The sequence below is a fragment of the Delphinapterus leucas genome, chromosome 20 (genome assembly GCF_059928025.1).
Source record: "Delphinapterus leucas isolate spDelLeu-1000000601 "Yukka" chromosome 20, BTC_Dleu_Yukka2, whole genome shotgun sequence".
Lineage (NCBI taxonomy): Eukaryota > Metazoa > Chordata > Mammalia > Artiodactyla > Monodontidae > Delphinapterus > Delphinapterus leucas.
The window spans coordinates 41,275,559-41,290,533 of NC_143148.1; the positions used below are offsets into that span (position 1 = coordinate 41,275,559).

Sequence of the window (14,975 nt, forward strand, 5' to 3'; positions counted from 1 at the left end):
AGGCAGAGTCCACTAGCATAGTCCTAGACCCCCAAGTGCCCTAAAAGTGGGGGGCGATCCTGAAGTAAGGTACAGCCCTGTCCCACCAGCCCCACTGCAAGCCCACACTGCCACCTGCTGGCTGTCTCCCATCACTGTTCAAAGCAAATGAGTCAGCCCCTGAAACTCCCTTCTTCCACTTTCTAACCCACTGCCGGCGGACACTCATTATTGAAGACAGAACTTGTTTTGGTTCTGGGCTTGTCCTCCACCCTTGGGATGTTCCATGAGGTTTAAATCATTCAAGTACCCCATTTTCAGGAATCACTCCTGCCTCCACATCTCTCTGGCCACAGCCAGACACCTAAATGCCCCTTGCTGTGTGCAAAATAATCACCCCCCTGTCCTTCTAGACACCACTGTGTACGGCTCAGGTGCCACCTCTGTGCTCTGAGACCCCTGCTCCTGGGAATGAATGTAGCAGCCTTCATGGTGACGGTGCCCAGGCCACATGGTGCCCGTGGTGACCCCAATCAGAACCACACCACGCTGACACCCAGTTCCAACAGCAAATACACTCCGGATCCCCCTGGCCCAAGGCACTATCAAGCTCGGTGTTTTCCACCTCCTCCATCCACAACGTGCCTTGTGTCCACATATGGTGCCACATCCAAGGTCCTTGTGCACACTCCTACAAGGAGACTGGCTGCCTCCCTCTGCCAGGGGCCTGAGGGGTCAGGCCAAGGAGAGCACCCTGGGCCCCAAGGAGATGGGAAGCGAAGTCAAATTCCCAGGACGGTGGGAACGGGAGGAGGGGCAGGACCAGGCCCTGGGACAGGGTGTGGACGCAAGGGGCTGATGAGGAAGTGACCCCGGGAGTACCACCACAGAGTGGGCAGTGAAACCAGGAAAGGAAGGAAGCCCGTGCAGGGTGTCATCATGCTGGTCACCACTGTGGGCAACTGAGCTCCATCCCCTTGGCAACTCCGAGGAGCTTGCCTTAAAGTTAGTCAGCTAACAGGGAGGGAAATGGATGACGTACACGCGGCTCTCAGACTCTCAAGGGTCATTGTCTGAGGCTGCTCTTCAATGAATGTTAATCCCTGCCCCTTGTGCGCTGAGCAGGCACCTCTGGCCAAAGAAAGTCTTCGGACAGGGAAGCTGCAGCTGCTTGCTAATGAGGCCACCGCCATGGTCAGCACAAGGTGCGGCCGGACGAGTAAGCACGGCCTCCAGACAGGGCACCCACAGCACCTGCCACACGTAAGCAGCAGAATCACCCGAGGGAGGGAGGAACGAGGGTTGATACCAAGCACGGCCTCCAGACAGGGCACCCACAGCACCTGCCCCACGTGAGCAGCAGAATCACCCGAGGGAGGGAGGAACGAGGGCTGATACCAAGCACGGCCTCCAGACAGGGCACCCACAGCACCTGCCCCACGTGAGCAGCAGAATCACCCGAGGGAGGGAGGAACGAGGGCTGATACCAAGCACGGCCTCCAGACAGGGCACCCACAGCACCTGCCCCACGTGAGCAGCAGAATCACCCAAGGGAGGGAGGAACGAGGGCTGATACCAAGCACGGCCGTCCAGAGCCTCCCGTCAGAACACCCACTGGCTTGCACCAGCCAAGCCCACCCACGTATACACACAGGGGTCTCTCAGACCAACTTCCTAGAGAGACCCTCGGGCGCACCATCACGCAGCTCACCCCACCTGAGGTCTGTATGCATTGGCTCAGATGGCTTCATTGCTCACACACTGTGCCCCTCACTCAGAGCTCACACACTCAGGGGTCCCACATGCACACCCCAAGGGCACCCATACTCACGCTCAGGCGTCATCGGTGTCCCCCAAAGACTGACTAGGCTGGGGGCATGAGCAATGAAAGCACAGGCAGCGTTATCATCTGAGAGCAAATCCTCTGTCCGGGCTCTGCTCTGCTCGACCTCCCAGCGCCCCTCCCCAAGCCCAGGTGAACTCTCTCAAGTAGGACCAATTGCCTGGGGCAGGCCTGGTGCTTCTGAGCAGGGAGGGGGCGGGGCATGCCTTTGCCCCCAGGGTTGCAGCCCAGCTGTGCCTGCTCAGCATCTCTCCAAGGAATCCCAGGTCTGCAGGGCCTCAGGCCCTGTGATCACAGCCTCAGCGAGACCACAACTACGCATCGCCACCAGCCTGACTCCTGTGACCTTGAGCCAGGCCCTTTCCTTCTCTGGGCCTCAGGACCCCATCCCCCATCAGCCTATCCTAACTCAAAGCACCCACCACAAATCTCCAGCATCCCCTCTCCTCCCTCTGCCCCTGCATTGTCCCCAAAGCAAGTCACCCTAGCAGGCAGAGAAAGCAGGTTCTCACTAAGGCACTCACTCCCCTGAGGGCCCAGAAAGTGGGAATAATGCGATTAACACTAAATCCGACAGTTCAAGAGAAGCAGTGGTCCAATGGGGGGAGGAAGCTGGCATTGGAGAAGCAGGGCTGACCCACCTGCGAGAGGGCAGGTAGGGGAATGGATCCAGGCAACCTGCCAGCGCTCTCCCCCCATGATCTTGGACCACCCTGGAGACACTGGGGTGGAAGGCAGTTCACAGACATGACGGGGTTCCCAAGAGCCGAGGATTAAGATATCCAGAATGAGTGAGGTGGTTAAATCACAGGTAACCAAAAGCAATAGGAGAATCACATGGGAGGGGGGGTTAAATTGTGTGTACCAGTTTGTTAAACTTTGGTTTAACATCTCCAGGCCCCTCCTCAGAGAGCAAATGAGGCCAAGGAGAGAGAGAGAGACTGAGAAAATTAAAACCCTTTTGTTTTAAACCTCCCCTGGACCCGATTCCATTGTCTGGTGACCAGCCCTTCAAGACAATTCAGTGGCCTGGGGCCCATCCCCAAACCTGCCACTTCTATTCGGTGATCTTACAAATCTTTGGTATTATGGAAAAAGCATGGCCTTGGGTATCAGATAGACTTGGTGTAGTAAGCTGAATAATGGCCCCCCAAAGATGTCCAGGTCCTGTTCCCCAGAACCAGTGAATATGTTACCTTCCATGGCAAAGGGACGTTGCAGGTGTGATTAAGGACCTTGAGATGAGGCAATTATCCTGGATTGTCCAGGTGGGCCCAGTGTAATCACAAGGGTCCTTATGAGAGGGAAGCCACAGGGTCGTAGAGAAGATGTGATAAACTGAAGCAGAATGAAGAGAGAAGTGAGAGATTTCAAGATGCTATACTGCTGACTTTGAAGATGGAGGAAGGGGCCACAGCCAGGGAATGCAGGTAGCCTCCAGAAACTGGAAAAAGCGAGGAAACAGATTCTCCCCTAGAACCTCCAAAAGGAACCAGCCCAATGAGACTGATCTTGGGCTTCTCACCTGTAGAATTATAAGATAATAAATTTGTGTTGTTTTAAGCCATTAAATTTGCAGTAATTTGTTACAGCAGCAATAAGAAACTAAAATACTTGGGTTTTAATCCCAGCTCTTACCCTCCCTGCCTCAGTCTCCTCATTCATAAAATGGGAGGAAAGGGGATTTGGCCTAGTGATGGACAAGGGCCTCTCTGGCTCTCTCTGGCCCCAGGCTGTCAGGATGACAAACGACCACCAGCATGCTCCCACCCACCTTGGCCTGCACAGCCCTGACCTATGTCTCCTACCCAGAAGGGTGGTCAGATGTGACCTGGACTAGTTACCTAAACTTGCTGAGGTTCAGGATCAGATGAACTAACGTGTGTGAAAGAGTAGCATCCCCACCACTGGACCTAAAAAATGACTAACCTAGACCAGCCTCCAGAGGGAGAGTTGCTACTCACTGGGAGACCCATTTCCAAGTAGCACTCCCATGAGGAAGTAAGTTCCCAACCAGAGGTGTAGGAACCGCCCTGGCCACAGAGCTCGGAAAAGATTGCAGGGGGCAGGGGAGTCGGGGGCAGGAAGCAAACAGACCCCAGGTGTGGTGCGCCCAGGTCTGAGGCCGCTCCAAGGCCAAGCACCAGGCAGATGCCCTTCCTGATGATTGGAGGGGCAGGAGGCCAGCAGAGTCTCACAGAAAGCAAAGGATGGTCAAGAACCAAGTCTTCCTGGGCTGTGTTACTACAAGGTCACAGCCAGCTCCTGCACACACACACACACACACACACACACACACACACACACACACACACACACACACACACACACACACACACACACACCAACTGGGCTCTCCAGACTGTGAGCCACTTTGTCTCATTTGCCTCTGAAGTCCCCGGGCTGCTGTGGAACGGGCCAGGCCGCCTGCTCAAGGACAACACTGCCGCAAGCACCATATGAGAACATTGAAAGGACCCAGGTCCAAGAAGTTGGGAAACAGAGCGCAGGTTGCCCCCTCCTAGAAACTCACACCCCCAGTGAGCTCCCACATGAGAGGTCCTAAAGCCAAGAAGCCTAGAGACCTTACTTAATCCAGTGGTTCCCAATGCATTTGGCCACAGGAAATCTTCACTCACGTAAGACTGATTAAAGCCCCAAACCAGTGCTCCTCAGTGGAGCACACTTTGAGAAATGCTGACCCACATGGAACGAGTGAGTCACTGAGTGGCTGAATGAATGAGTGAATCATCACTGAATTAAGTAGTGGGTGAATGGAAGGAAGGGAGAATGGGAGAGAGGGAGAGAGGGAGGGGGCAGTGGAGGGAGGGAAGGCTTGATGGGAGAGTGCATAGGTGATTGTACCCATCTCAATTCCTCCAAAAGCTGTCCCTGACTCAAGATCTGGGTATAAATAGTTTATGTGGGAGGTGATCCCAGGAAGCACAGTGAAGGAGTCAGGAATTAAGACGGGGAGGGAGAAGAGTCAACACAGATGCATCAATGAGCAGGTTATTGCTGTGGGCAACCGGGGCGATCCACTGGGGACCCTCTAAAAGACAGAGTAGGACACACCTCAGAGCTGTCCCACCAAGGACAGGAAGCTGGGGTTTCTACCCACTGACCCTCCTTGGTTAGCTGAGGGTTGCCCCTGGGTGTTAACTCCCTGGCACTTGCAGCCCGCACACCAGCCAAAGAAGGCTCTCAAGCAGGAGGCATCAGGAGCCCTCGCAGGTGACATCAGGGTGGGCTGAGGGTGCCGGGCAGCACGGGCTGCGACCGCTGCAGAGGGGGTGTGGAAGGACGCAGGCGCTGCTGTGCTTTCCCACTTGCTCTTGGGTCAAGGCGAGAACCCAGACTGACCTCGGCTCTGCTCCACTGGGAGGAGATGAACACAGCCCCAGAGTGACAAGCTGTGGCAGGCCACACCGTGCACAGCTTTCTCTTTTGCTAACACAACTTCCTCCTTGGCTTCCTGATTGAGCTGTGGGGCGGGACAGAGGCAGGCCAGCCTGGGCCTGGCCTGGGAGGCCCACCGGACTCTTGTCCACATCCAGTCTCTCGGAGCCGCCATGAGCCGGCCCCGACCCCCAGGCCCAGACGAGGATGCTCTTGAGACCCTCCTGGATGACCTCATCAGCTACTACCTGGACAGGGCAGGGGAGGGCCGGCTTGGGGTCTGCAAGCAAGCAGCTCTCACCTGCAGGGCCCAGCGGCTGCTGGTCACAGGGGTCCCTCCTCAGCTCTATCTGCCTGAGGATGTGGCCCCTGATCTGGGGACCACTCACTCCCAGGGGGCTCCCAGCTCTGCCCAGCACATCTGCCGCAAACTGGTGCGGGCACTGGAGTTCCTAGAGCTGATCTCCGTCAACCTACTCCTGTTTCCCTGGAGGAAGGAAATCAGGTCCCTGAAGGTAGGCACTGCCATGTCCCAGAGAGAGGGGGTCTCGGGGAGGGACAAGGGCTGTGCCTCTGGGTCTCAGGGAGGGACCAGGGCTGTGCCTCTGGGCCTCGGGGAGGGACCAGGGCTGTGCCTCTGAGAGGGGGAACAGTGTGTCGTCTGTCATGCCCACTGACTTTGGTCCCATTTTACAGATGTAGAAACTGAGGGCTATAAGAGATTAATGCAACTTACCTGTGGTCACCAGATAATAAGCAACCCAGACAGGACTCGAACTCAGGCAGTGCAGCTCCTAACCACTAGGCTGTACCGCTTCTCTAAAGAGACAGCACCAAGGAGCTCACAAGAAACAAGGGAAAGATTTTGGCTGTGGAAAGCCACTGGAAAGGTTTAATCTCTTCCAGCTCCAGGCCAGGATTATTGGGCTGGAAGCCAGGATACCAGCTGGCTCAGTCATTCTCCTGCTGTGTGACTTGAGACAAAAGTCCTGCCTCTGGCCTCAGTGTGCCCTTCTATAAAATGGGACAGGGGTGACATGACTGTGGGCCAGGTTTCCATTTGGCCCCATGCCCTGGCCCACCTGCTTCTCAGGAGCCTCTGTGCCCTGGACATCAGCCCTTGGTCCTGCCTGGCCCCTCTCTGCCACTCTGCTGAGACGTGTCCCCCTCTAACAAACAACTCTGTTTGTTCCAGACATACACAGGGAACTTTGTCTACTGGGTGCGGCCTGTGCTTTCTGAACACACACTGCAGACCATTCTGGGCAGGCTGGGCTACATGGCCACCTCCGAGGCCGAGTTTTCACTGGTCCAGGCCAGCAGCGAGGAGAACACCAAGCAGATGGTGTTTGAGATCTTCCTGACGAGAGTCATGTGTGAGGCCGTTCTCGGAACCTCAGGCAGGCAGCTCCTCGGGCCGGGCAGAGAGAAAGCAGACGGGCCCCACTGCAGGCCGAGCTCAGAGAGAGGGCTGCTGAAGACCCACAAGGGCCTGCGGGAGGCCCAGTCAAGCCGAGGCCCCCCAGCAGGGGCGAGGACTGAGAGGGCCCTGGCTGAAAGCCCTGATGGTCAGCGCTCTCTGCCTGTGGTCTTTAGCCTGCCTGAGATCTCAATCGCCCCCGGCAGCCCCCTCACTGGCCCCCCGGTCTCCTTGGGGCCCCAGCGCCGCGCCAGCACACGCTCGGACAGTGAGGAGTTTCTGACCTGCTACAGCGACCTTGTGCTGCACCAGACACCCTTGTTCCCCAGGGACCATCCCCTGAGCAGCCTGAAGGGAAAGCAACTCCAGAGCCCAGGCCTGGGGCCCAGCCCACCTCCAGGGGAGGCAACTGCCCCCGCAGGTAACAGCAGCGAGCAGCCCCTGGTCCCCAGCGCAGCTCCTGAGAGAAAAGGGGTCACCATTCCCGGCCAGCTCTGCCTGGTGCCAGGCCCCCAGTTGTCAGAGAATTCCTTGGACCCAAAACCAGAAGCACAGCTGGAGGTGGCGGCCCCTGGTACAGAAGCTGCACCTCCAAATGCTTCCTCTGAGATGGATGAGCTCTGTGAGTACCTCACCCATCTCCTCAGACCCCCAACTCCAGCAGGCCACCCCGGGGGCTCCCCTGGCCCAGGGGTTGAGGAGAACGGACAATCAGAGCCTCTCATGAGGCCAGAGCCAACCGGTGAGGGTGACAGCCCAGACGGTACAATCACTCAGTTCTGGAGGTCTCCTCAGGCCCCCTCTCATGTACAAGAGCCCCCCGGTGCTCACTACGTCCCCCCGGAGGGGATGGAGGTGCCAGGTGCCACACGAGGATACTACACGAGCAACAGCTGAGATTGTCACCCCTGGATGGCACAGGGGCAGACACCTGACTAAGCCGATTGCTCTTCTGCCAGGAAGGTGACACTTGGAGAGATGGTGGATCTGGGACCACAGTGGGGACAGCAGCCAAACCCACAGCTTGTCAGCCACAGGGACAAACCTGCTAATCCCAGCTGGTCTCAGGTCCCAGCACTGCCACCTATAGACTGTGCGACTTTGGGCCACTCACTGCACCTCTCTGAGCCATGTTTCCTCGTCTCAAAGTGGGTGTGGTGTCAGATCTACCTCACAGGAGGCTAAGAAGAGTTAATGAGGTGAGGTGTGCATAGTGCTGACCTCAGGGGGGCTTCCTGTCCCCTTCACACACCAGCTCAGTGTGTGTGCAGTCACCCTGCATCTCTGAATAGCAGTTTCCCTCAGCATCCTTAAGGCACCTGTCACAGAGCAGATTAAAAGAGAGATGTGTAGACAACCAGACGTGTAATACACCCTTAATCTGTTTAGGGTCCTCTGTCAGCCTCCCTCTTCTCTCAGCCAACTTCAGGTTGACAGAGAGCAAGGCCACAGTTGGGAGCCCAGGGTCAGCTCAGAGGCCTGCTCTGCATCCAGGGTTGGGGGCTCCATCATCTGGGCTGACCGGAGTGGGGGCGCCCCCCCCACCAGCCTCTCCTGCCCCCACATATGCACACATGCATGCACACCTGCACACAAGTGGGTGTGTCCAGGAACGTACACACACACACACACACACACACACACACACACACACACGGGCAATCCTCATAAGGGCCCCAAGAGAAAGCCAAGACCCTCTCTATGGGGTGGCAGGTGGCACCTGCCCAGGGCCTGTCCCTCGGCTTTGCATCTGTGAAGTGGGGAGGATGGCCCCTGCCTCTGAGGGTGGTGGTAAAGGCCCCTTCTGGGCATACAGCAGGTGCTTAATAAACGTTGGCACCTGCTTTGCTGTCCCCAGAGCTGAGCATATGACCCCACCATTTTCAGTCCCTACATCAAGGGGGACCACAGGTGAGAAGGATTTAAGGGGCATGGGCCCCGCCTCCCTCCCAATCAGACTATTGGCCAGGCCCTACACAGGCTTTTCAAGACAAGTCGGGAAGCACTCTGCACTGGGAAGAGAGAGGCACTGGCCAGTCATCCATCCGTCCATCCATCCTTCCTCCCACCCACCCATGCCGATTACTCAGCACAGCACACAGCAGTCGGCACTCAGGCCGGTAAGCTGTTGGTGTCTGGAGCCAGTGAAGCGGGGCCGGGGGGTGGGGATGGTCGGAGCAGACCCTAGCCATAAGCCTCCATTCTGGGGAAGGAGAACGTCAGGAACAGGCTGGGCTGGAGACAGAGAGGGTCAGGAGCCTCGGGAGAAGGGATGAGGTGGGAGGGGGTACGGACCTGGGAATCATGGCAACCAGGGCACCTAGTCCTGGGTCTGACCTGCAGCCCCTGACCATTTTTTATTCGTTATTTTCTGATCATTAACATAATAAGCAAGCTCAGTCCCAAACCACAACAGAACTTTTGTTCTCCCCGTGTTCCTGCCCCGCAGTGCTCCCCATCTACTGGAAAGCTGAGCCCAAGGTAGGAATCATTTTTGATTTCTCTTTCTCTCACATCATTCATCCAAGTATAGCTGTCACAACAAGGACCAAATCTGACCACGTCCCTCCTCCTTCCACAGAGGCCTGAGCCCCTCGACTGAGCTACCAAGGCCTGTCACTCAGATCCTGGGAGGACGCCAGCCCCCTTCCTGGTCTCCCAGCCTCTGCCCTCATCCTCCTGCAGTCAGCTCCATCCAGCTGCCAGAGGATCCTGTTAAAACCTATGTTCCATCATGACTTTCACTCTGTGGTGTTGGATTAGAATCAGAGGTATCACTATGAACTCATGGTTTTTAAATTATAGTTAGATACAGAAATATAGCTATGTGTGTGTATGAGTGGGTTAGTACACATACATGTTTCCTAACTCTGTCCCAAGAGTGGGCTTAGAAGCAGACACCCAGTAACAATGACTACACCTGGCACTTAGATCTTGGTCTCTAAACATCACTCACTCTCCAATACAAGGAACCAGAGATCCTAGTAGTTTATTCCAGGGATGAGCAGGTAAATATCACCAGTAATAAGATGCATGGACATCATACATCCTTTGATAAGATGTACTGAGGGAAGACACAACATCTTTTTTTTTTTTATGGTGGCATCTTGCCAAAAATGTCTAACCTCACTCTAGCCATAAGAGAACACCAAACTCAAATTCTCTAATAGTGAGAAACCCAGCTCTCATAATCTACAGACTATTTACTTATTTGTTCAATTCTAATATATTGGTCGATTCTGGTATAGTTTCAGAATTGCTAAACATATCCCTGCAAGAAACATTTCTAATAACTATCTTTCAGCATTTATGTAAAATAATTTTTACCTTTACTCTTCTCGTATCCAATCAAGACACTCTTTTCCAAGGTTACTTCAGTGAGTTCTTTTCTTCCCAGCACCTTCAGTGTGGTTGTTACTTGTGATTCATCTGTTTGTATTCCATCTTCCGTTCCCCCTACATCCTACTCCACCTTAACTATTTATTTATTTGGGGGGTGAGACATTACTATGGTTAGAGTTATACAAAATGATATATTCACAGGAGTGTATTCCCCTCTCATCCCAGCAACCCTGATCCCATTTTTCCCTTCTCTCCAGCCTTTTCCCACCAATCTATTTAGTTTCTGGGTTGCCCTTCCTGTACTTCCTATAGCATACTATAGATACTCATTTGGACACTGCTTTCTTCCCTTAACAGTGTGTCCTGGAAATCATATCACATCCATTCACAGAGAGAGCCGCCTCGTTCTTCTTCACAGCTGTATACTATTCCATTGTGTGGATGTACCACAGTTTATTTAACCACTCTCTTGTATATGGGTATTTAGGTTGTTTTCAATTATTTTGCAATTACAAAGAATGCTGCCATACATAACCTTGTACATATATACACCTTCATGTCCTAGAAGTGGGGTTGCTGGATTGCGATGTAAGTATGTATGTAGTGTGTCAGGTGGTGTCCTATTTCCCTCCAGAAGGGGTAAACGAATTTGCATGCCCACCAGTAACGTGTAAGAGTGACTGTTTCCCCACAGCCTCAACAACAGGATGTTTCGATATATATGTTTGTGTGTTTGCCAGTCTGGTAAGTATCTCAGTGTTCTTTTATTTGCTGTCTTAGTCTGTTTGGACTGCTGTTAACAAAATACCACAGACTGGGTGGCTTACAAACAAAAGAAATTTATATCTCATGGTTCTGGAGGCTGGAAGTCCAAGATCCTGGTGCCAGCATGGCTGGGTTCTGGTGAAGGCCCTCTTCCAGATTGCAGACTGCCAACTGCCCCCTGTGTCCTCACATGGTAGAAGGGGCTTGGGAGCTCTGTGAGGTCTCTTTTATCAGAGCACTAATCCCATTCATGAGGGGTCCACCCTCATGACCTAATCACCCCCCTGCAAAGGTCCCACCTCCTCATGCCATCACCTTGGACATTAGGTTTTCAACATATGAATTTGGGGGAGACACAAACATTTAGATCATAGCATCTGCATTTCTCTAATTGAGTGAATTTGAGTATTTTTCATATCTTTAAGGGCCATTTTTATTATCTTTTTTGTAAATTTTGTTTGGATATTTTTCTCATTCTTCTATTGGAGTTTTGGTTCTTTGTCCATTTTTAAGAATTCTTCACAAATATTAGCCCTTTGTGATATACACTGTGAATATTTTCTCCCACTTTGTCCACTGCCTTTTGACTTTGTTTCCAAATGAGTTTTGTCATACACATTTTTTAGTCAGATTTATCAATCTTTTATCGTTCCTAGATTTTGAATTAGAGTTACAAAGTTTTCCCTACATCAAGGTTTTAAAAAAGAAGAATTCATTCTTCTAGTACTTGCATGGTTTCATTCTTTACATTTAGATCCCTAACCACTTGGAATTTATTTTTGGGTATGATGTGAGATATGGATCTGTTTTTATCTTTTTCCAAATGGCTACTCAGTCATCTCAGCACCATTTATTTAAAACTCCACCTTTATCCCCAATAATCATTGAGATGTCACCTTTATCATATACTTGGATCTATTTCCGGGCTCTCTATTCTATTCCACTGGTCTACTTGTCTATTCATGCACCAGTATCATACTGTTTCAATTATAGAAGTTTTATAGTATGTTTCAACATCTGGATCCCCAAAGGTAATATTTATTTAAAACTTAGCAACTGGTCCTGCTCTGGGCCCCTTCCACACGCCAGGCTGGTTATCCTCACCGCCCTAGGAAGTGAGCAATGCTCCCATTCAACAGGTAAGACAGCCAACACTCACGAGGGGTGACAACAGTGACAACACTCAAAAACATGCCAAGTTTTCTTGGAACTCCTGGATGTCCACTTCTAGAAAACATCAAGCTAAGAGAAGTGGTCCCCAAACGGTGGTTCCTGGACCAGCAGACTCGTCATCACCTAGAAAGTCATTAGAAAACAAATTCTCAGACCCATCCCAGATCTACTGAATTAGAAACTCTGGGGGTAGGCCCTGCAGTCTGTGTTTTAACACGCCCACCAGAGGACTCAGATGCTCTGAAGTTAGAGGACCATGAGCTAGAGCATCCCGAAGGACACAGAACCAGCAGTCATCAGCAGCTGCAGGCCCCTAAAACAGAGCTTCCCAACGTGTGTTCCAAGGAACATTAGCACATCTGCAGATTGTTGATGTATCCTCCCCAAATGGGAGGCCCCACTGTCAAGTGAGTTTGAGAGTCCCTGGCTAAAACAAGGTTTAGAAGGTGTTTTTATGGCAGGACTTCTTGACTTTATCTAGGCTAATGTACCTTGTGCATCTCAGAGAGGGTACCCAGGTGGTGTTTCCCAAATTTTCTGGACTAACTACGGAACCCTCTTTTCTCAGAGCACCTATTCCTATCTCCCAGGACACCTGTGTTCCACGGACCCCAGTCTTGGAGAAGAAAAAGCCAAAAAATGCAGAAATTCAAGAAGAGAGCAGTAAATGCCAATACCCATTCTGATTCCACAAGCTTGGCTTTCTCCTAGCTTCTGTTTAATGACAGCTTTTGCCAAGTTCACCGTCTTACAGAAACTAGAGGAACACACAGCTCACCCCAGCCTTAGGGGAGCCACAAGGTTGGGGTTATTAGGAAAAGAAAGCGTGTGCCAGTGACCCTGGGGCCTCTGGTAAATAAGTAATCCACTGTCAAAGCCCAGAGACATTGGGCACAATATTATTGTTATTAGATTCTCAACAGTGGAGGGCTGACATCTCCAAGAGCTTGTCAATTATTTTAATAACTGTAACTTCAGGGTGAAGAGGCCAAGCGGGTGAGGTTACTCATTCCGCAGATGTGTGAGCATTTGAAGTGCGCTCCCCCATCTGGCCCCAGGCTCTAGGAAAACGAGGGTGATGCAGATTCCATAGCACCCAGGGGTAGACAGGTTTTGGAAACATCTCCTACCTGCTCCCAGAGCAATAAATACCTCAATCCTTCCTTCCGCAGGTCAGATGGTGGGAGCCTGCGGGAGTCCCAGGAAGGGTCTCTGACTGATGCATTCCTCAGGCAGGGGGGCACTTCTCATCTAGGTGAGGGGCTCAGGTGGAAAGGAAGAAAAGAGGCAGGAAGAGAAAAAGAAAGGGAAAAACAAGCAGGGTGACAGCACTTCCCAGGGCCCACGTTTAGCAAGGGCCTGCCAAGCCATGCCACGCTCCTTACAGCCATTCCTGGGAGTCCGTGGGGAGTGCCTCCCTCTGCTTGAGGAACTGGGCCCCGTGCCTACCACGTGCCATCTGCCCTTTCCCTGCCCTGGTTCTCAGCAGTGTTCACAACTGCTCTGTGACCCCTGCCACCACCAGCCCTGCCTGCCACATGGGGGAGAGCAACCCTTGGTGGGCTGGGCTCTAGCCATTTCCTGTGACATCTCTGGGCCAGGAGATTTTTGTGACAGGCCCCAGCCACTGTGGGTACATACAGCATCCTCTCCAAGATGCCAGGGTGGGAAGACAGAGAGCTCTTATGGACCCGGACATCCCCTGTTAGGAACACAGTGTTTAAAAATTAAAACATTACCTTGCTGGTACAAGGATGCTGCAGGGGCCCAAAATCACTGGCATAGGAAGCACTCCAAAATTATCACCAGGTTTTAAGTGAAGGATTTATTGGCTATCACAGAGCAAGATTTTTTTTTTTTTTTATAAATCACATTTCCCCCAAAACAGATGCTCAAATTGAGGGGAAATTGGACTGTTTGTTTGCAAAGGCCCAAAGATGGTCCTGGCATGTCCAGATGCCTGGAAGCAGAGGCGCTGCCTCCCCCAGGTTTCTGGTCCATCACCAACATCTGGGCTGAGAGACACATCCCCACCAGACTGCCGCCCTCACCCTGTGCACACGGCCCAGGAGTCAGTCCAGCCAGAAAGGGCCGGAAGCCAGAGTGCTGCCCTCCTAGCGCTGCCTCTGGGCCCAGGCCACCCGGGGCACCTGTCACCTATGTAGTGTCAGAGAATTGCATGCACAGGTGCCACACTCACACAGAGGCTGGGATGAGGCCTTCCAACCTTCAGGTACACCAACCACCACTCGGGAGAGGCCAAGGCCTGTTTCCCCAAGTTCATAATCAATCCTCCCCCGTGTCTGCAACAGCCTTCTGGAAGCTCTCTCCACCCACCTCCAAAATTCAGGAGCTCCAGTGCTCCAAGAGCCTTTGCTTGCCAGCCCCAACTTTCCTGCCCAGACTGTCCCCGAAGTGAATGTTCTTCCTTTCTCTTGCTTCCTACTTGACTCAGGAGACAGCCGTGCCTTCAGTGCATTGTTACAGCTGAGCGGAGCTAAGATATTCTCTGAACTAACAAAGATGGTTCATGCCCTAGGGCCCATGGTGTCCCTTTGGATGGAAAAACATTTCAAAAAGACATAAGGCCACTGTGTCTCTCCCCTGGGCCACAAACTCCCAGGAATTCCAAGGGTGAAGCTCCTCACACAAGGCCACTATGGAGGAAGGGAGCCTCAGAAGCCAGGCTGGCAGCCCCTTGCCCAGAACAGCACTGGGCACACCAGCCTGGCGCCATAGGCCATTGCCCTGCCAGGGAATCGGCAGCAGCTCAAGCAGGACCTTCGTCACCAAGGAGACCGAGCACCATTCAGGAGCCAAACCACGATTCTCCTAAGGACAGGGAAGTCCCGATGATGAGGTGGTAAGTTCCACATCAGCCTCACGCTAGTGAACCACTGAACGCTGGGCTTGAGCCAAATACCACACAATTTTGTGAAAGTCTAGAAATGCTAACTGTCCTCAGGAGCTACTCAAATAAGGAGAAAATGATGATGCTGGCTGCATGCACCGCTGCCCCCGCTACCTACCCACACACACACACACACACACACA

At 52.8% G+C, this 14,975-nt stretch overlaps 1 protein-coding gene across 1 annotated transcript; it reads left to right on the plus strand.

Moving 5' to 3' along the window:
* The first annotated feature begins 5,057 nt into the window (after positions 1 to 5,057).
* Positions 5,058 to 14,870, plus strand: LOC111179673 (uncharacterized). The gene is made up of 2 exons (XM_022583539.3): positions 5,058 to 5,736; positions 6,417 to 14,870. The coding sequence occupies exons 1-2, from the start codon at positions 5,395 to 5,397 to the stop codon at positions 7,536 to 7,538; spliced, it is 1,464 nt and encodes a 487-aa protein (XP_022439247.2). The 5' UTR covers positions 5,058 to 5,394; the 3' UTR covers positions 7,539 to 14,870.
* The last annotated feature ends 105 nt before the right edge of the window (positions 14,871 to 14,975 follow it).